The 21,228-nt window shown below is 36.5% G+C and overlaps 1 protein-coding gene across 1 annotated transcript in view; it reads right to left on the bottom strand.

Moving 5' to 3' along the window:
- Window positions 1-10: 10 nt before the first annotated feature.
- The window catches only part of LOC114734937 (serine/threonine-protein kinase ATM-like), a gene marked incomplete at its 3' end in the record, with an annotated part of 35,485 nt that continues 14,267 nt past the window's right edge, over window positions 11-21,228 (bottom strand). The window contains exons 25-68 of the mRNA XM_028922582.1: window positions 19,816-19,943; window positions 19,364-19,520; window positions 18,843-18,889; window positions 18,710-18,773; window positions 16,593-16,667; window positions 15,560-15,679; window positions 15,113-15,298; window positions 14,729-14,850; window positions 14,577-14,646; window positions 14,353-14,480; window positions 12,770-12,911; window positions 12,543-12,683; window positions 12,356-12,454; window positions 12,205-12,251; window positions 11,726-11,918; window positions 11,399-11,620; window positions 10,938-11,009; window positions 10,619-10,688; window positions 9,665-9,782; window positions 9,432-9,555; window positions 8,862-8,996; window positions 8,420-8,530; window positions 8,223-8,270; window positions 7,988-8,092; window positions 7,726-7,812; window positions 6,439-6,869; window positions 6,257-6,323; window positions 6,108-6,186; window positions 5,361-5,479; window positions 5,052-5,216; window positions 4,222-4,320; window positions 3,048-3,199; window positions 2,745-2,946; window positions 2,616-2,663; window positions 2,462-2,545; window positions 2,164-2,247; window positions 1,967-2,047; window positions 1,778-1,867; window positions 1,636-1,698; window positions 1,031-1,171; window positions 886-942; window positions 686-745; window positions 154-246; window positions 11-64 (exon numbers count right to left, since the gene is read on the bottom strand). Coding sequence (XP_028778415.1) covers window positions 11-64; window positions 154-246; window positions 686-745; window positions 886-942; window positions 1,031-1,171; window positions 1,636-1,698; window positions 1,778-1,867; window positions 1,967-2,047; window positions 2,164-2,247; window positions 2,462-2,545; window positions 2,616-2,663; window positions 2,745-2,946; window positions 3,048-3,199; window positions 4,222-4,320; window positions 5,052-5,216; window positions 5,361-5,479; window positions 6,108-6,186; window positions 6,257-6,323; window positions 6,439-6,869; window positions 7,726-7,812; window positions 7,988-8,092; window positions 8,223-8,270; window positions 8,420-8,530; window positions 8,862-8,996; window positions 9,432-9,555; window positions 9,665-9,782; window positions 10,619-10,688; window positions 10,938-11,009; window positions 11,399-11,620; window positions 11,726-11,918; window positions 12,205-12,251; window positions 12,356-12,454; window positions 12,543-12,683; window positions 12,770-12,911; window positions 14,353-14,480; window positions 14,577-14,646; window positions 14,729-14,850; window positions 15,113-15,298; window positions 15,560-15,679; window positions 16,593-16,667; window positions 18,710-18,773; window positions 18,843-18,889; window positions 19,364-19,520; window positions 19,816-19,943 — 4,980 coding nt within the window. The remainder of the gene's footprint in view (window positions 65-153; window positions 247-685; window positions 746-885; window positions 943-1,030; window positions 1,172-1,635; window positions 1,699-1,777; window positions 1,868-1,966; window positions 2,048-2,163; window positions 2,248-2,461; window positions 2,546-2,615; window positions 2,664-2,744; window positions 2,947-3,047; window positions 3,200-4,221; window positions 4,321-5,051; window positions 5,217-5,360; window positions 5,480-6,107; window positions 6,187-6,256; window positions 6,324-6,438; window positions 6,870-7,725; window positions 7,813-7,987; window positions 8,093-8,222; window positions 8,271-8,419; window positions 8,531-8,861; window positions 8,997-9,431; window positions 9,556-9,664; window positions 9,783-10,618; window positions 10,689-10,937; window positions 11,010-11,398; window positions 11,621-11,725; window positions 11,919-12,204; window positions 12,252-12,355; window positions 12,455-12,542; window positions 12,684-12,769; window positions 12,912-14,352; window positions 14,481-14,576; window positions 14,647-14,728; window positions 14,851-15,112; window positions 15,299-15,559; window positions 15,680-16,592; window positions 16,668-18,709; window positions 18,774-18,842; window positions 18,890-19,363; window positions 19,521-19,815; window positions 19,944-21,228) is intronic.

The raw sequence follows: 21,228 nt of genomic DNA, 5'->3' as shown, positions 1-21,228 counted from the left end.
TACCTGGAACCATCAGATCCAAGGCACTCAACCCACTTTTGGAGCATTTATACCATTCATTATCCTGTATTAGACAAACATGAGAAGATCTAAGCACCGGAAATTGCAAATGAGGGAACGTTTCTGAGAGTGTGACTAATGGTTTAGACATACGTTGCTGAATCTGCTAGTCCTTTGAAATAAGGAAAATCCATCATAATACTGACAGCTATAGTCGATTGGAACAGTAGCTGTGACTACAGGTACCTGGATGCCCAAAGTAAACCAAAGAAAATTCAGCACAAACATAGCTTTATTGAAAGGAACACGCGTCAACATTGATAAATATTTTTGCACCACAAATATTCCTATCTGGCAGCTACTGCTGTCTGCTGACGTCTATACATTTCTACAGGACAAGTTATCAACTTGCGATACATATCAGTATTACAAGATTCATCATTATGTTTGTCAATTGTCTATGATGAAATATGTAGCATGACTTAAAGTTTTATGTGTCTCAAGGGTGTTGTTTTTATGTCAACAGCATTATTAAAAATATATATTCATTCAAGTTCAAATTTCTAGAATACCACCATAAAACAACACAAAATATCAGTTCTCCCTAAACCACAAGCCAATCATCACATTAGCCTTCAAAATTTTTCATCACAAAGAAATACAGCATGAAGAGTGATGCACTCACGCGTTCCAATGCTGGAACACTACGTAGCTCTCTTGGCAGAATCACCCTTTTATTGGTATCCTGCATAAATGGTCCGATGAGAAGGCTGTAAAATACAAATAATTTGGAAAATTTTTGAAGATTGTAAGACAATCTTAATTCAGAAAATATATATTTTAGCAATAATGAGCGAAATATGGAAAATAAATAAATTCCTCAACCTCTCTCCTTGTTTCCATCTCAGCAAGTTTGATATAAATCTCCACCATTTGCCTTGTCTATAAACATGTGACAAACAAAAAGTTTGAAGAGTATAGACTAAAAATCAGACCTTAAGAAGATAAATCACACAAAAATGGACATTACTTGTTGGATAATAGCTCCATGATAAGACGATAGCTCATGTAGAAGGTTTTCTGCCGCAAGTTTTTTGTCCATATCAACCACAAATGAACTTCTACTACGCTGATTGCCCTTGATGCGGTCACCATTTGCCAGACCCAAAAGCTTATGTAAAAAGAAGATAAAGAAAATCATTTCTCTTCTCCCGAGTCTTAGAATGCATTATATTATTTTGCCAGCTTTTCATTATCCATCCATATTAGGAGTAGGTTCCATAACCGCCTCTGGCTAGTTAGAACCTCAAAAATATACACAAGAGGTCGGTGTATTGTTCTGGTGTGAAGAAATTTTCAGGATTGATTGAACAAGAGTACCTTCTCCCTTCTCTAAACCAGAAATTACAGCTTCCAGACATAAATAATACAAGGAATTGAAGGCTTTCCAACAAAAGGAAGGATTAAATACAGCATGGCATGGGTCAAAGTATTACCAGATGAACCAAGGAAGCTTTTTGCTTCCTTCAATAAAAAATGTAGAATCAGAAAGACCTAGTATTGAAAGCAAAGAGAACAAAATGGAACATGCAACAAAACTGTTTGACGATAGAAGAAAAGCATAAAATTACATACATGAAGTATTGTATGGTATGGATGATCAATGGCCATTTTCTTCACAAGAGACACCAAAGCAGACTGCATTGTCCATAAATTGTGTTAAGTATAGAAAAACTGGACAATATAAAAAGGAAGGTTCAGTTATAGTATGCCAAACCTGGAAATTACAAGTTCCCTGATCATCCTTTGAGCTACCCATTCTAGAAGCAATTTGGTACACTAAAGGTAAAAATTTGAAAGATTGAACCTGAAAATACATTCAGATGCAGACCAAACAAGATCTTCAGTAACCATATTAAACAAAACTAAAACACAAACCCATGTAAACGCTGTCCTTCACTAGTACCTCAGTGATTGTGCTAAGCATAGCATTCACTACATTTTTTCGAGAAGAGAGACTGAACCACAAGGAAACTAGACGAAACACCTGAAAGTAAGAAGTTTGTCCAAGGAAATCAGAAAACCTTACGACATGTACAGTTCCTTCAAATAATTCGTCTGTATAATCTATCAGTTACAGAGGAAGTAAGAGTATTTCCATACCACTCTCACATCATACTTGTCTCCAGTGACTAAACAACATTTATATCCATCCAAAGCCAGGCTAAGAAAATTGTCTCGGTCATCCTGGGTGATGATAGAAAGTAAAGAAATAGAAGACTTATGTTTAGCCCATATGATTCAAACATGACCAAGCTTAAAAAACAGGACGGGTGAAAAAGAAGAAGCAAACCTATCATTTCGTGACGTAAAAGTCAATATGACAAAAGACATATCAGGGTAAAATGTTAAAAAGTCTGAGGACTCTGTTAACCATCATAATAGATCAAACAATGAATACCTGCAGTTTCTGAGCCTCTTCCTCGTCCATAGCTACTTGCTTTTGCAGTTCTACTATCTTCAAGGAACAGTCAGTCTTCTCCCCCTAAATTATGTGACACGAGTTAGAGCCTTAAAACACCAGCCAAACAAATGGATAGCTGGCCTAGGACTACCTTTCTTGAGCTCCTTATTCTTTTTACAAGTGCCTCCAACTCCACTTTCTGCACATAAGTAATAACAATGACACCCAAAATATTCCATAATAGTTTCTGCCTGTCTATTTGGGTCACTGAGCATGGTACCTTGTGTTTCCTTAACCGCATTGCTGCTTGCCACTCACTAGAGCTGAGTCGTTCTTCATGGCTCCTAAATAGCGCATCAGCATAATGTGCAAGATGAAAATGAGTCTGACACTTGCGTTCAATGGACTTCTTATCAGTAGCGTTCACTTTCTCAGTGATTGAGACTGCAGTTTTCAAATACTTCTCTAAAATTGTTCTAGAGCTGCAATCATCAGCCAGTGAAACAAAAAAATGCAAATTAAGGCTTCTCAAAATAAAAATTAGTATGACAATGATGCACAAACGGAACATTTGTTCACTAACTTGCTAGATCTGGTTTCTGCCAGCCACTTCCCAATCAACCGATATACATCTGAAGCCTCGTTACTAGACCCATAGTTCTCTGAAATATACATTGCGAGGTTGATAGCCATCTCATGTTGACCTTGAGCTCGCAAAAGCTTTGCTTCTTCAAGCTGCCATAAAGAAGCTACAATACTCAGATACAGTAAGGAGGACCAATCAATACATTAATATAGTACATAAAGTTAAAATCTCCTACTGCCATAAAAATCGCTAATCAATTAAGGTTCATTATTTTTTGGAGGTATGTTCATTTTTTTAAAAATTATAATTATAATACCTTCGTTTTTCTACAGGTGAATTTTGAAGCTTCTCTAGTTACAATAATCATATTGCTGTCTCTACTTTTGAGTAAATTATCAGCAAGCAGACATAAGCATAAGTTAACAGACAATGGTTAAACTGAATTTTCTATATTTATGAATCAATATATTAAATAAAAAAATTAAAATCTGACACAACATACAATTATTATTCAATTATTTTTGTAGTTGCACGCAGTTTTTTTTTTTTTTTTTTTTATGGATTCTATTTAGTTTTCTGCCATTAACTTATGCATGTATCCTTTCTGCTTTCGCCAGTATAGATGCATTCATACACATATTAAGAGTGTCAAAAAATACGAGTGAGTGAAGTCTGCATCCCTCCTTCACATCTATCAACTCTTTTCCTGCTATGTTCCCAGGATATATGTTATATAGATTCACATTTGTAAATATAAAGAATCTAGATGGCAAAAGAAATAAAATTTTGTAAAATAAATTCAATATTTAATATTGTTAAAATCCATTGCCATGGAACATAGATGAGATATCAATATAACTTCTACCAGAACGAAAAAACCTGAAAAATTCCATTTCGTGTTAATATAGGCAACATCAACTAATCAAATACAGAAGAAAATAATAATTAGAAATAAAATAAAAGGAACAATAATTAAAAGGAAATTGACAGTTCTGAATCAAAGTTCCATAGTCAATCACGCACACTATTAAATAAAATCCTTTCCAGCAGCTTTCTGTCCATCCACTTGGACACCCACTGAAGCATTTAATTCGGAGACAAAATAACTGACTGTTTCAAACCCTTCATCACAAAGTCACACATGCACTAGATGCCATGCTTAGCTACTTACCCTTCCTAGCCAATACATGGATGAAGATTCCCCTTTGGCTTCAACACAAAGGAACTTAAACTCATGCAAAGCAGCTGCTGCTTGAGAGAACCTAGATCCCTGAGCAACAGAACAACTTATCAGAAAATACAACTTGTTGTAACTTGGCTGTGATCCCCTCATTTATCACTCGAAATTCAAATATGATCCTCTTGCTTATGGCCTAATTAAGCAAATGTTTCATGCAAAGCTTGCGGATTATTTTTTAAACAAGTCAGACCTGTAATTTCCTTTAGTAATTATACGCTAGCTACTAAGTGTAAATATTCAAAGAATCCTGTAATCAATATGGGGCTGATTTGTATTTGTTTTCCTCATTGTCTAGCACAGGTTTAGGTGATCGTCATCCATGATTCTTGCTCAGGGTGAGTGTATATGCATCATACCAGTTAAGAAATGCATGAAAGGAATTCAGACCTTAAATCCACACTTTTTATGCCAGGCCTTATTTCTGAATTTATCTCTTTTATTTTTGCCATCTGTTCTTGATTAATTCATGGAATCCATTAGCAGATTTGTGCTGAAGAATTGGTGGTACAGGATACTTAAGTACCACATTGAGTAACATGGGATGTTCAATACGGGCATTTAAATGGGTTGATTCTCCCATCTCAACAACTAGCTTTTGGGATAGGGATCCCCATTCCACTTAGGTAGCTATCAATTTGTTTCAAGGCATCTCCTATGTATATGCAGATTCATCCATTCAAAAGAATTAAGAAATCGGAGAATCATTTCTCTATTTGCTTCAGAATCAATCCAGGACTTGTGATAATAAGTCTTAAAAGTACCTTCCGAAGAGTGGAGGCAGATTGCAGAAGATGTTGTAAAGAATAATCTCTGCAACTTAATATCTGAAATAAAACCCGCCGAAATGCTATAAAAGGTTCTAATAGATGCATATGCAGCTGCATCCGTTCCAAAATTGAGCACCAATCCAAATTCAGCCATGACAACTGGTTGAGAAAAAACAATGTAAGACATCGAAATCTAAGAAAAGACAGAAGGAAGGAATGCATAATCATTTGCGTATGTTATATGTGACCAAAGAGAAGTGGAAATACAAAACCTCCTTTCAGACACATTAATTGTCTAATTACCTGTTCGATGCTAGGAATTGCAGGCTCAGGAGACACGTTTTGCTTTTCAAGACAGAGCTTTGAACTTTTATGTTGAGATGATCTCCAACGTAAATCCCATGCCATGCCAAGATGATGGAATAGTAAAACATGAAGCGCCAATATATTTGTCACAGATATTTAAATAATCACTTTTAAAATTAGGATAATAGCTTGTTTGTACATATCAATTACCTCACAAAAGCTCACAGACATGGCGATACTGTTTGTGGATCATGGTCATTGTAGGGTATACGGTTTCTCTGGTGCATATTGGGCAGGTTATTTACACATTTGTTAGATGTAAATTGGTTAATTGGAAAATTGACAAACGGGTGCGGTGTGATGACTATGCTGCTGCTATTCACATAGCTTAAAACCTAGCGCTCCATGAGAGAACAAAGGAAAGCTGTCCTTTGTTTCATGAGAAGCCACAATAAGTACTTGTTTTTCCAAGCTACGTTAGGAACTAGGACTATAGAACAAGCTGTCATTTTCATTAAAGTTCCTTACCCGACCTGGAAATTGTAATGAAGATTAATACTTAAACCTACTTGAGAGGAAATGCTATAAATTATGGTATTAGCTGCCTCTCATCTCATCTTTTTCTTGCAGCAATATGAACTCCAACCCTTATTACGTATCGTCAAGGCAGTTGAATAGTTAAAGAGATTGCTAACCAAAGGCAATACAAACTTCATGATAAGGAGCAAGAGACGAGATAAACGGGTACCTGAAGTTTCATTATATTTGAGTAAATGTACTGTGTGTTCTCTTCACTTGTTTGAGAAACAGACCACAAAAGCTCCTAAAAAAGTGTACAAACTATGAAATTACGTGAAGTCCACAAGCACAAAGAATGAGGAAACCAAAATTACCTGCTTTGAATCTTTCAACTTTCTACAGAAGTCACTCAAGTCCCCCTCCTGGAGTGCTCTCAAACAACTAAGCATAAGAGTAGCCAGATGCAATCAGGCAACTTTTCGAGAAAAAGAAATTTAGAATTCAGAACTTGCTGCTGAACATTTAAGTGCATTATATAGATTCTTATGCTTATTACCTGTGTAGACTGCCGTTGAAATGATCGCATTTAGTATTCTGCATTAAAGGAGTAGAAGTTCCTGTACATGGTAAAGAGAAATCCCAATTCCCAGCACGCCAAGCAGCCTCATACTGCAATTCAGCAAACTCTAAATCATGCTGAAGCTGGTCATTCCTTGATGTTAACCCTTGGCAATACAAGTCCAGAACATGTGTGCATCCAATCTGCTGTAACGATCTAATCAACCCTTTGTAAGGCTTGAATTGCCTTATCTGATCAACCGTTGTGGAAATAGATGAAGAACCTGCTGCTTGCGTGTGATCTGATGGCAAACTAAAAAAACTGCTATCCTCCAGTTTTGAAATATCTGATCTTACAAGCAAGTCATAGTATTCAAGGGCCTTTCCCCAGTTTCCCTCATGCTCAAAAGTGATGATTTGAGAACTCAACTGCTATTTCCATCAAACCATATAAAAGACCAATCAGAGTGAGACAAAATGCTGAAATATTACAATGAATACCATACTATGGACTTTGCAGTAGCCAGCAATGCTCAAAGCTACAAAAACCTGTGACGTTTGATGACGGGACCTATTAATCCAACATTTAGTCCCATTGTTTGAGCCATGTCACTTTGTAAGTTAGAAACTCACCATCATATATTCTAAATTGTCTGCCTCTCTTAGAAGTTTGGTAGAGTAGGTTTTCGAAGAGTGAGCAGGCTTATACAGAATTTCTGGTGCTGTAATCTTTTCAATATGTGGTAAAACGTGGGGGAGCAATCACAATGTAAATACTAAAACATTGTTAAGAGGATTGGTGGTTGAATGTTTTTTTTTCTTTTTTTTTTTGGGGGGGGGCCCAAAATTCAAAGAATAAAAAATTTACTGAATAAATACTAAAACCTTGTTAACTCAGCATTTAACTATGCGTTACATGCTGTAAATGCAACAGTTTCTCCACCTAGAAATATGAGGGGAACTCTCCCGCCTCTATAGCTAGCTTTAAGAGGAGGATTCCCCATTTTGAGTAAATATCAATTAGTACTGGAGCCTAGTTGTCCACAGCCTTGGAAAAAACTGCCTATGAAGGGTCCTCACGGCCAATTAATGAAGATTAAGATAATGAGATGCTTAGGTCCCTTGTAAAGTAGCATCGGATGCCATAACAGGTATTTAAGTGGGTTAACTACCTTTTAGGGGAGGGTTTCCCATCCTACTCAATTAACCATCAAAATACCAATTAAAAGAAGAATACCATCCACTACTCAGTTAAGAGATAAATCAGTAAAAAAGAGAGACTAACCTTGTGAGACTGAAGAATTCCGTATAAGCTATCAGGTTCATTGATTCTAGTGACTGCTGAGACAAGTATTTCAATATGATCTGGCAACTGAAATGCGGGAAGGCGATAAGGAAAAGATATAATATAGTTGCCGAAATAATATATATACATAGGGGCCAATTTCCGTGTACAAATTAAACAAAGGAAGCATAATACAACAAAACCAGATTGTCCTATCTTGTGTAGGGGAAAACATCAGGTATAAATATTTAGTACAACCTACCATTTTCTTGTGGGAGAAATCTGGCCCCCCCAAAGACAAAACCTTGAACTGCTCTTCACACCAATGTTCCACATACATCACAGAGGCAAAATATGATCCGCAACTCTATAACAGAAATAGAAGAGCGTCGTTATAATGTTTAAAAAAAAATTTGAAAAAAAAAAATTGAAGGAGCAAGAGGATAATTCAAAGGAACTTCCAGAAGAAGCCTGAAGTATTGAAATCTGAAACTTACAACTGCTGACTTTGCAACTAAAAGATAATCAACGGAAAACCAATACACCTGGGAAGATAAGGACAAAACAAATGGAGTTGAATTTAGCCAAAAAACAATATATAATAAAATAAAAATAATAATAATAATAATATAGAAATCTGTGTAAACAATGAAAACTATGCACTATGCAGGCAAGAATGAAGGAAAGATTATACCTTATCCCATGAGGATGCTGACTTTGCCAATACATTTGACGCAATGGAAGAGTCTCTTGCCTTCGCTGGTGTTAATCGTGATTTGTTGCTGTAACCTGAAGTCTTTGAACTCTGCATTAGCAAACCACAGCTTCAGCCAAACAGTCAGGTAACATGGTGAAATATCTTATCCAGTTTTAACCTGGAGTTGAATTTGAGGCATGTTATATAGTAATCAGTCCAATCAACAATGTGAGTGTGACGGCACCAACCACCATGGCACACAGGGTACGGATGTTGTTAAAATGTACATAAATACTTTATCGGGAAAATTGTTTATATCTACATATTATAATAATCTGACAATATTTACCTAAAAAAATATAAGACGTCTTATATGGATAGGTTAAGAAGTTAAAAGCATATTGTAGAACATCCCAAAAGCAACGTGAATAGTTAATACCTTGGAATTTTCTCGCTTTGTTTGTACAAAAGATCTTTCCGCAACATGAGAGATGCGAAGTTCATTAAGGCAATTTAATAATACTTGAATCGATTTGGTCAACTTGTTGGACTCAGCAAAAACATGCTCTCGCAACTGCAAGCACACAAAAGATTCACCAAATTTATTTGCAAATAATCATGTTAAAGAATATGAACTTTATGTCGAGAGCGAATGTATGCAAGTATTTCAAAGTGGCATCTTTCATTATCAAGTATAATGAATGAGTATCTAAAATTCCCATGTTTGGTGCAGATTCTTTTAACCATAAAAGATGAGAGACATGATAGTATATACAGTAAGTGTTAGACCAAATACAGGCATCTAAAGCAAGTACCATGGAAACTAGGAAATCCAAAATAACCACATAAATACAGGTGTGCCAAACACCTTAGAGTCAAATATTGCAGGAGGAAAGAAGAATATAATTCAGTCATTCACCATTGCTAATATAATGTAGTGTACTGACACAATCAGCTCTTTCTGTTTGGGAGAAGGGCAAGGGGAAGAAATACAGCTCTGGAATACTACCTGTAAAGAGATTAATTTGTGAAGATCAATATCCACATCCTTCCTTCCAGCAATATTGACAAAAATACTTGGCAAAAGAAGCTCAGCGACTTCAGCTTTAAGAAATACAATATCCTGACACAACCTGGAAGTAAAATGCCCCAGGAATATGAGAAGGGGAAATGTGAAGACAAGACATAGACAAAGGTTTGCTAACGCTTTAATTCTAAACAATTAGCCATTTATGTAAATACCTCAGTATCACATCATTGCAGTAGACAATCAGCGAATATGCCAATGGGCAAATCCACATCTCAAAAGATTTACCATGCGTCAACCACACAGAAGACTTCTCTAGTGAAATTGCCTCAACTGATGAAATTGATGTAACACACAACACAGTTAATCAATACAAAATGGGAAGTTAAGGAATAGGACCATAAGAAAGTATGAAAATGTTTTATTTATACTGAAACATAACAGCAAAAGAATGAAACAGAGACTAGCAAAAGAATGAAACAGAGACTAAGTAAAAATAAACCATGTTTCTTATTCTCTAAACTTGAATGCATATAAATAGGGAACATGCAATTATTAGCATCACCTTTGATCCCATAATCACAGCAATGATTACAGGGAGACACAAGTCCACCAAATTAGCAAAAATAATCAAGCACATAATGAAGATAGTTGACCATGAAATAGTAAGGCATTATAATATAAAGGCTAAACATAGGACCATGCCATGTGTGCTCTAACACTCCTGCTCAAATTGAAAGTAAATACATATGTAAATGGAGGAAGAAACTGAAAAATAAACCCTAATAAATGCTATATAATCAACTCCTAGTCATATCCTATGTAAAAAAATATATATATTTGGAATAAGGAGTAACAAAAGCAAAGATATTTTCACACTTACGCCTCCTCTGCACCCAAATTTCGTTTGAACGGTTGGAAAGGTAACACAGCCAAACACTAAAACGTAACACCATGAAGTTCTTACAGAAGGCATATTATAATCCCCTTTAAGTGTTAAAATGTATATCCAAAGTTGAGAAACAATTATTAGCAGAACAAAACTCACGCGATGTTGACTCACGTCCTACAGTATTCGTGAGGATCAATAAAAAAAGCATTCATTTAGACTCAACCACTCTTGAATTCACAATAACTGCTCAATCCACGCAAAAGTTCATAAAGCATACCTTCTGACTTCTTTTCCAGGTCCAAAAGGAAATTATCCACAAGTTCAATATTGACACCCTTGGAATGCACCTGTATTTTTATTCCACATGGGTTATTAAGGGAAGAGATTCCATGAATATCATGCCTCATCAGAAACATAATAAGGATCACACATTCACATTTTCACTCAAGTATTTCACTTTAATGCCAAATATTCATGCATTTCCACATTGCATCCAGTGTGCGATTAGCAATTGTGGCCAAGCAAAATTTGCAAGAAGAAGCTTCACTGACTCCTGATGTGGAAAATCTTGACTCCGACATATACTATAAAATTACCTCAATCAGAGAACTCTCATAGGAATCAAAAGACCGTAAAGCACTCTGGCCTCTTTCAGTGGAAAGGATTCCCTATCAGAAAAGGGAAGAAAAAGTCATGTCACAAGATAACTTGAGCTAGGTAACTTGAACTAAAACAGCACAGACAATTAGAGTTGCAAGGAGCAAGGAATGTGATTTTTTGCAATTAACTAATTGGAAGAAAGTACTTAGCTCAAAAACATGTATGATAAACTTAATAAGCGTTTTTCTCATTAATATAAACATTCAGTAAACTGCTAAGGCCTATATAATAAATTTAAATTAAGATACAAGTATATATTTACATGACATTCAAACAAAAATAATACTCCACGGATGCCCTACCAAAGTGCATATATCATACATTGAAATGGCTTCATATTTTAATTTTACATGAAAAATCTTAATTAGTACTTGTCTTTTCAGTCATATGAACATACCCGAAGAGTCTGTGATGCCATATCAATAATCTTCACAGAATCATCCATCAGATACTTCTTTAGAAATTTCATAAGGACAATCAGGAGTTCTTCAGATAAGCATGTCTCCATGTTAGAACCAGTTTCCATTTTATCACAGGTATCCATTAATTTACCAACATGGATATGGCTGGTCACACCAGGAAAATGGAAAACAACAGAATGTGGGTCCCCTGCACCAACCTGCAGCAACAATGCGTTTTTTAAGAGGAAAATTTGTCGGCTTGACATGGGATAACTATATATCGGCGATTTCAAACATAAACATGTGGAAACAAAAGAGAATACCCTGGATATGAAATCTGACACCAATTCTCGAACACAGCTTGCATCATTTGAACTACACATGCGAACAAGTCTCCAGATTGCATGGACAATTTCACGATCACCATGCCAATATCTGTCTTTGGAAAAATCTTCAGCAGTTCCTCCTCTCATGAGAGTTTCTTCAACCAATAACTTGCTGTGCAATGCCTTAAGACTACAAGAGAGAAACAAATTCAAGAAGCAACCACCTCAGAAAGACAAACTTTTGAAGGAAGTTTTAAATCACAGAAACTTTGATTTCATTTGTCAAGGTACTTGTCCTGTGGGGAATGAACTTTCCAGGGGTTGCATTCAAAGTCCTTTATCTGTGGGGGCAGAAAAGGGGGCAGTCTCCCCCTCTCCTAATTTCAGGCAGAGGAACCCTGACCCCCACCCAGCAAGGTTCACATCCCCCAGTAAGTTTACTTAAATGTCCTGGGAATGCTAAGAAAGTGAATCACCTTGAGAAAAGTATCCTTGGTGGAACAAAGCATGACCTCTTCACAAACTGAAAACAGATAGCCCACATGAGAAATTAAAATAGAGTTAGCACCAAACTTTATACTTCACATCATAAACATAAAAATGGGTTGGGATAGGAAAAACATTGACCTTCAATAACAGGTCCCCAAAAGAGTAAGCAAGGCATAATCCTTCATGGAATTTCCTTATCTCATCGAAGATTCCTAATTCAGGGAAGGATTCCAATTCCTGTAACGGATATATTCTCAATAATCCACAAGGCATAATAAAATATAACCACACCATGGCAGATACAAGTTAAATGCCAGAAACTCACTCTGATATAATCATACATTGAAGGATCAGAATCCACAGTTAACATACGGAGAAGAGATAGAACTTGTGATGATTTAGTGCCAGGACATCCTTCTTTGGTTTCATAAGGAATACAACTTGCCACTAACTTGGAAACCAGAAACTAGATAGACAACAAACAGGAAAAAATAGGTTAAATAGGGAAACAATACAGGGAAAGCACAGGGAAAATGAGTCGTAAATAGATACCTGTAGTTGTTCCCCAAGCACACAGGTGATTTCAGGAGATGGATTCTTTCGTAAACGTACCAATAATGCATGAATTATACACACACATTGCTCTTGTAAAGCAGGACAGCTAATAAATGGCCCCACCAAGTTGAAAACATAACTGCATTTACCCAATTTAAGCAATGTAAATGAGAAATAATGAGGCCACAGCATAATGAAGCCACAGCATAAAATATAAAACTTAAACTGATATTTAAACTTTGATTATAAAACTTTATGAAGATGTGTCAAAACACACCTCATACGCCTTATGACATGTCTAGGCAAAGGCCCCGTGAGCCTTATGACATGTCTAGGCAAAGGCCAGGCCAACAAATGGACTACCCAACTCACCCAATTAAGGACGACAGGTTAGGTGAGCAGCAATACAATGCCATCATTAGACAATAATTATAAAAGTTGCAAGGATCCAAAGCCATTAGATTCTTTTGGTAATTTTATTAATTGAACAATAATCTGCACTAAAATTACAGAGTGTAAGAGTCATAACATAAAGGAACTTCACAGCTAATTGCATGTTAATATCTAGACTAACCACGTTCTTAACTCATTCATTGTACTAGGTAACAATTTAATATATGAAAGTACAAGTTGAACATAGCAAATTTTTTAGGTTCTCAAGGTTAACTTAATTGCATGACAGATAAATTGCTAGAATAATCTTACATCTTGTGAATGTCTTAAGGTTACAAATATGAGAGGAGAATAAGTACAGCACATACAAAAGAAAAACTCAGGCTAGTACGGTAAGGTAACAGTGGTCCAGACATTGAAGTTACTGACAGGTAATAAAGGTGGTTTAGTGGACAATAGTTCTTCATTTATAAACTAAGGTCCTGCTGCTCATAAGAATTACGGAAATGAAGTTAGATTTGCCATAATAGAATCTAGACTGACCATGTCCTCAGCTCAAGTTATTATGCTAGGTGACAATCTGCTATTTGAAATTGCACTTGCACTCTTTTTGGTTCTCAACGTTGCCTTACTGACATGACAAAAATAAACTGCTGCAGTAATCTTCCCTCTTGGAAACATTGTGAGATCATGAATATTAATGGAGAGTAAGTACAATGCTTACAGGCTTGTTTGTATTAATATCAGCAAGAGTAACGTTTATCCTTACTGACTTTTGCAAACTGAAGTGGGAGTAATTAGTATGATATGATTTATATTTGGACAGGCTTTTATAAAAATGCCAGTTTGGTAGAAAATTCTTTGGATGATATATTGAAAAGTCAGTTTTAGAATGTTCAAATTTGAAGAGCCAAAAACCCGAAGCCAAAAATAGTTGCTCCAACTTTAAACAGGCTTTTGGGCAAAAGGTTAATTACCCTTAAAGCCATGTCAAAAGTCATTTTTTCTTCCAACTGACTTCTAAGGCTTCCTAAGACTATCCCACATACGCACGACATAAGAGTTTTCACACTGCTAAAAGATGCTAGAAGTGAAATGACAACCATATCAATCAAGCAAACAAACCAGATTGCATGTACACAACTTTTAATCGTGTAACATCTGAGGTCTCTTGCCATTCAACTTACAAGGTTGTGCTTGGAACAGCAGCTCTATGAGCAAGAATATTTATAAGCACCTCGATTCCAGCAAGACGATGGCACTTATGCCTATGATGAATTGCTGCTGCAATTTTATAATGAATTTCTACCATAAACTGCAGATAAAAATATCAGGATTCATTATATAACGCCAGGAACAAAAAGAAAAGTACAAGAACTGAAAACCTGACTCTCATATATTAGTAAATCACCATGAAAACTCTATCAGGACGGAAAATGTTAATCTTGTCAGCAATGCCAGCATTTGTATGATTGTCAACCCTACATCGTTATATAATATCATGTCAAGATAGAAACTCTAAACTCGCACTGAAGATGTACACTGGCAAGTAATAAAACTCACATCTCAATGAAACCATCAACAACAGTTTGAATTGCATTTGACACAATCTCTCTGGAAAAGAAAGGTACTACAGGGTCTGGTGAACAAGAGGACAAAGATAAAATGTTGCTGACGATAGATACCTACAAGTACAAAAGATGCAGGATGATACAATGGAAGAAAATGACAATTTAAATAAATTCATTTGACAAAGACAATATTGTTAATACATATAAATGTCAATAGATGCTAACAAACTGCAGAACTTGACACTAATTGACGTGAAGTGGAAGCTAGAATTATGTTCCGCATTTAAAAAAGCAATCACCAGCCTATAAAAATTATATGAATATGAGAGTAAATTAAGGGAAAACAGCATTTAAAGCAAAAGGCAGAGGAGCAGACCATATTTCTCTTTATCAGATTGTCCCGTTCATCCTCAGACATCTGAGCAAAATACAGAATGGAGCTCTGAAGTACGTGCATTCCCTTTTCTGATCCAGCCTTCTTGCTGCAATGCAAAGCCATACAAACTGAAAATATGGATGCAAAATGATTTTTTATGAGAACTGTCAAAGGTTGACAAGTAACCTGCAAAAAGAATCCGTGTCAGAGAAAAAAATGGAAAGCACAAAAATATTAGATAATACGGAGTTGAAAACTTCTATGATTAAAAGAAATTCTTAGCATCCCGATGTGCGATTTGAAACATACAAAATGCAATATATTTCATCATGCCCTTGCCGATTCTATAAGCTAAAGGACATGAAATCAATTTCTATACTTTGAATGGGAATTATAAGTTTCTTCACCAATACCAAATAGACTACATATCACAAAAGCCGCTCATACCTTGGCAACCCAATTGAGGTCAGAACTGTTTTCATAGAGTAGGAAGGAGGGAAGAAGCCAATGACAACAATACTGAAGAAAATGATCCGGTTCAGCATCTGGCACAAAAAGATTTCTTGCCTGCAAAGCACCAGTTTTTACGCCAATATAAGTCCATCATAATACATCAAATGATTGCCAAAGGTCTTAGGACAAGCTGGCATGGCTATGGATAATGAAGAAATTTCACTCAGATCCTTCATTCAATTGTGGAAGCCACAAAACGTTATCTAAGTTGGCATGGCCCCATTTAATAATGTTCCAGCATATTGTATATGTTCCCCCCATACATACAAGAAATGACAAGATCTTGCCACAAGGGTCAAAGTTCAAGTATCTAGGATAGATTTTACAAAACAAGAAATCCAATATCAACTCATATCATCTACATTATCCATCTATGTAATCATTCTTTTATTGAATATCAATAAAAAGAACACGAGGGATTGATTGATGGCAACATTCCTGGATGTTTTCACTCTGACATTCATCACATATAACTAACCTTACTTAGTGGAACAAGGCACATTGTTAATGTTGTTATATTGTATGTGTTCCCCCTCATGGGGACTATCAATGCATCTTGTTATTACTTCATTTCAAAAGTTATTTGATGTCATGATGATCAGGCATCTAGTTACTTGCTTTACCCACCCCTCTAGTTCAACAATCTGGCACATAGAAATATCATCAGATTTTTTTTTTTTTGGGAATAAATTACACAAAGAAAAGAAAGACAATGCACGCTCCTCAACAATAATAATAAAATCTAATAACTCAGAACATAAAACAATGTCGTCAATACGTACACAGATTTCTAACCACTAGTAAAAACAAATAAACTGCCATCAGCAGTGTATCAACATACTAACAAAGCCTCATATAATAACAACAACAACAACAACAAGAATCATCATCATCATGATGAAAAAGCCATCATTTCACATCCTGCTTCCAAGATGGTTATTTAGACTAACCAGAATGAGCAGATTACCTCAACAAGTGCAACTAAGCTGACCCCACAAGCAACCCAACAAAATAGGATAGGTCCCAAAAGCTCCTCCAAGTACTGCATATGGATCCCAAGAAAGAAAACAACCATTAAATTTCTTTAACTGTTTTGCATTTTGAGCATGATAAGGTCTCTGGCCTAGTGCATCAATTTTAAGTGCTCTTAAAAAGAAAAAGACAACGACTTCGCTTGAAAAGTTAAGATTATTTTTGTTGGTGATCGTGGTTTCCTGTTTGTACCTTCGCATCTACTTATTTAATTGATATGTTTGCCATTTCCTCATCTAGTGTTCCTATTTGGCTCCTATGGGGCACTAAATTATTGTTACCCGGTCCTTGATTCTTTAATATAAGAATTAGTTTTATTTTTAATTTAATCATAAATATAAGACCTCAATCCACTTTATCTTTTATATTTATCTATTTTTTTAAAGTAATCTTTATAATAGTTATAGATATTAAAGATTCCACCAAATAGTAACTCTAACTAATACATATGATTAGCAAAGGTATTTTTAAGAAAAACAACACATTTATTACAAATAACTAACTTAATAGATTTTTCTAATTTACTCAAGTCAATTAATCCTTATATTAAATAATATAAGACCGAAGGTAATACTAGTGAATAGTGTGATGTTTAGATATTATTTGCTGTCTTGCGTAACCATAATCACTTTAAGAGAGAGAGAGAGAGAGAGAGAGAGAGAGAGAGAGAGAGTCAAAGGGCTTCTAGAGGCAGAACTTATTGCGAGCAGCAAGTTTAGAATTAATTACTACGTCCGATCTTCGTCCTTAATATAAGATTAGCTTAAGAAGACAAAGTCGCCACAAAGTTAACAACTTCGCTCCTAGTTAGTTCTCTGTGGAGTGCGCTCGATTGGTCTCTCGCGTTCGAGTCCCTTGGTCTCTGGGGTTAAGATCGCGTCCGCATGTCACCGCCTCTGCCGTGGCCGTGATCGTGCCTTGTGTTCATCCGCGGCCGAGACTGAGTTTCGACTTGATCTATTCGAGACCCAGACTCTGTTTCGACTCAGTTCTGCACATAACCTCTGGGACTCGACTCCAATAGCGGATCTTCTCTCGTGTGCGACGCAGTCAGCCTAGTGCGTTGGTCTCCTTGAAGTCGATCATCCACTGCGACTCCATCTACGATTGAAACTGTCTCGTCTCTATGATGTTCATCGTCCCTGAGCTTGTAAACGCTGGGTTCCCTGCAGTTTCAGACTCTCACAAATCTTTATGGGCTTGCAGACGACGTCGCCCTCTTCTGTTTGTGGAAGAGACGCTCATTCTCTATTCACTCGAAGTCGACTGTGTGTTGCAGCCGAAGTCGCCATGTCAAATCATTCATTTTCGCCCCGGTTCGCAGTGCATATCCGCAAGTCGCTAGTCCTTCTCCACTTTACAAGTACGTCGCCTCACCTCTTCCGCCCGTGAGTGTGCGAATTGTGTTTCTAATTTGCAAGTACCACTACACGTCGCAAAAGTATCGCCTCTTCTGTCCGTGGTGCGAATTCCAGATAGTTTTCTGCACGAGGGTGTGCGCTCGCTCTCTGCCTCAGTTCAGTTCGAGTTCGAGTTCATCTTCTCCTGTAGTTTCCACTGCGACAGTGGCGATCATCATCCAGATCTCAACCCTGTCTCAAGACTCAGTTTTGAGATCCACTCTTCTCCAAATCAGTGGTCTCTACTGTTTAATGGGTTTAAGGACCCCCCCCCCCGGGGGGGTTGCTCTTTCTTCCAATCAGAATAATAATGCCAGGGCGTAAGTCCTTAAATTTTCCCTGTCTTCAATCCTTCAAATCCTACATATCTATTCAGTCAAAATCTTCAATTTTGACGGTTTAAAAGTTAAGCTCTTAACTCAAGACGTAGTTTGCTAGGGTGTAAGATCCAAGTTACTTATCTAAACAGTTTAAGCAAGCCTGAATATTTTTCAAGTTGAGTGATCGATAATGACATTTAGCAAAACTACGCATCTGGTACATAAGGCCTATCAAAACAAAAGTATCCCATAAAAATTATGATTACTTTGCAACCTCCAATGGTCATTTGACATTTCAGATTAAAAACATGAAAGACAAACACAACAATTACCTTCGTTCTAGTCAGGTACTGGAGTTCTTTAGAAAGATTGTCGAGTATGGCACACACCAATCCCCTAAAGAACAGTGCTGACATAAGTAACCAGTGCTAAATTTTCAACATGATAATGAGGAAATTCTTTTACCTATGATAAGGGTCCATGGCTGAAACCACACATATCATAAACACGGCCTGCATATGCCACCAGGAATCACCAAATAATTACAACGAAGGAAAGCATGTCCCCAAAGAAGCAAGCATACTAATAATAGCCTCTCCAAAGACTGCAACATATGACAAGGAACCCCAAACGGTAAAGAATCATAAAACAAGAAAAACACAATTTGCTCCCTGCACCAAAGTAACTGTCAACGAGATGCACAACGAAGAAGGCACAATGTGAATAAGAAAAGAAAAATCGCTAGAAAATTGATCAGGAAGAGTTGCAGAATTTGTATTATCCCAGAACAGACAGATGTTCAGATAACTTACAAATAGGGAGGCCTCTATTTATGGGCATGAGGCAAGGGGATATCACAAAAAATGTCCCTAGAGATTAGATAAATACGCTATAATGCCCTTAACTTCCAATCTATTTACAGCAATAAAAGATGGGGTAAAATTTTTATACTTAAACAAAATCAAATATTACAATCCACAAGTTACCTCCAATTCTATCTTGTCACTTTGCAAAGCAAGATGCATGAGAGTAAGGATGACCGTTTCCACTGCAGTTTCAGACTGACAACCAGCAGCCAGTACCTCCTTTGCTGTGACAACTTTTCCTTTCGAATAAATCACCAATGGAAAACCAAAATTTGAACTGGCAAAATAACCACAAGGTGACAATAAATATCATTTTATGAAAAATGGTTGTTTAAGAGAAAATTCCAGGCGTCCCACCTGGGCACAAACCAGACACCAGTGAAAGGGAAAATAATCTCCGCAATGACTAAAGGAAAAACCCACCGAAAAAAGCTCCAATAATTCCACGTACTCAAAAAAAATATAGGCAAAACATAAACAACTATTATCAATGACCTTTCCATTAAAAGATTGTCTTGATGAACATCATACTAATACTTGATATCATATATAGAGTTTTAAATGCAACCCACCAAATGTCCTGGAATAGCTCTTCATGACCACTCCATGTCTGGAAAAGAACACCAATCCTTCTTGCCAAGAATAACCTTACTCGAAAATCCATGTCTTGGAGCATCATAAGCAACCTCTCTATCATTGTCTGCCAGGATAGGCAACACTAAACAATGTCAAAACCAGAGATGTAGAAGCATTGAGATCAGAAACGATGCAAATAAATCCCAATTAGTGTACTACAATCTCCCTCTAAAGTTGAGTCTTTGGTTTGGATAACAATACTAAATAGAATTGTAAAGAGACATGCTACAGACACGCATCTCTTTCTCTTGACATGCTATTTGCACATAAATTTGGTTTGAAAATAGTAACCTATTCATTTCTCCATTGTTAGCTGAGAACTTTCCTTTCAAAAATTTGTTTGGAGCTCTTGGTAAACTTTGGACCAGTTTCTCGTGATACAATAATATGATAAATGTCATAGCAAGGGAAGCCAAATGCTGGGGATTTTGGGGGCTATGGCCTACAGTATGCTCCAGTTCCTTGGGGTGGAGCATTATAGTGGCCAAATCTTCAAGGGAGTAGAACATGATAGTAGTGTTTGTGGCTTCATAACCATGCCATACTCATGAATTTTAAAGGCGTTTCCACCAATAAGATGCGGGAAGATTAATTCACTCTTTACAGAAGCCTCTCATGACCTATCACCTTCAGAGTCAGAGGATACAATGCAAAGTTGCCGGCATTCTCAAAACAGGTTTATGCAACTAGTCAGCATTTTCTGTTTTTCAACTTGCATAAATAGACTATTTTTTTATATAAAAAGGAAGCTTTATTATGTAGAAGGAAAATTTAAAGTGAGGAGGATAAATTACGAGCATACAATCAGCAATAACCTTTTGCCTTTACCAAAAACTTTGTCGCAAAATCAAGAGTCAGCAATCCAATCTCCAGTGAATCTCAAATAAAGCACATAGGCTATACTGGTACTTGTAACATTTTATGTGTTACAATATAACAGATGTGCTACTCTCCCTCTATTGCATCTTTGCTTCTGATCTCTAATGAGCTTGCAAGATTAGTCTCCTGAAGCTTATCTCAATATCATAATTTTACATCTTAGTATGTCTCAGACTTGTAGATCCACAAAGGCTATTTACCAAATGGATTGAGTATTATTCGAGTTGAAAGACAAATAGACAAATAGCCCCTTTTCTTGCATTGGGATGTGGGTTGACAGGGTGCTGTTTAATGAAAAGTGGGATTTTCCCATTTTCAACAAGCTCGTTCAGGGAATTTGACACCAATAAGGAGCAAAGCTCTGTCAGTAAAGTGCCTTGTTAGCATCTTTTGGTTGTCGGCGTATATTGTCTGGACAGAAATTTCTTCCATTGCATCTTATTGATGGAATTATTTTTCAGCTGCGATTT

This window comes from Neltuma alba, unplaced genomic scaffold, assembly GCF_004799145.2.
Source record: "Neltuma alba isolate B1F8T4 unplaced genomic scaffold, ASM479914v2 tig00013161_pilon, whole genome shotgun sequence".
In the NCBI taxonomy this organism is placed as follows: domain Eukaryota; kingdom Viridiplantae; phylum Streptophyta; class Magnoliopsida; order Fabales; family Fabaceae; genus Neltuma; species Neltuma alba.
This window is presented reverse-complemented; position numbering and strand designations above follow the sequence as displayed.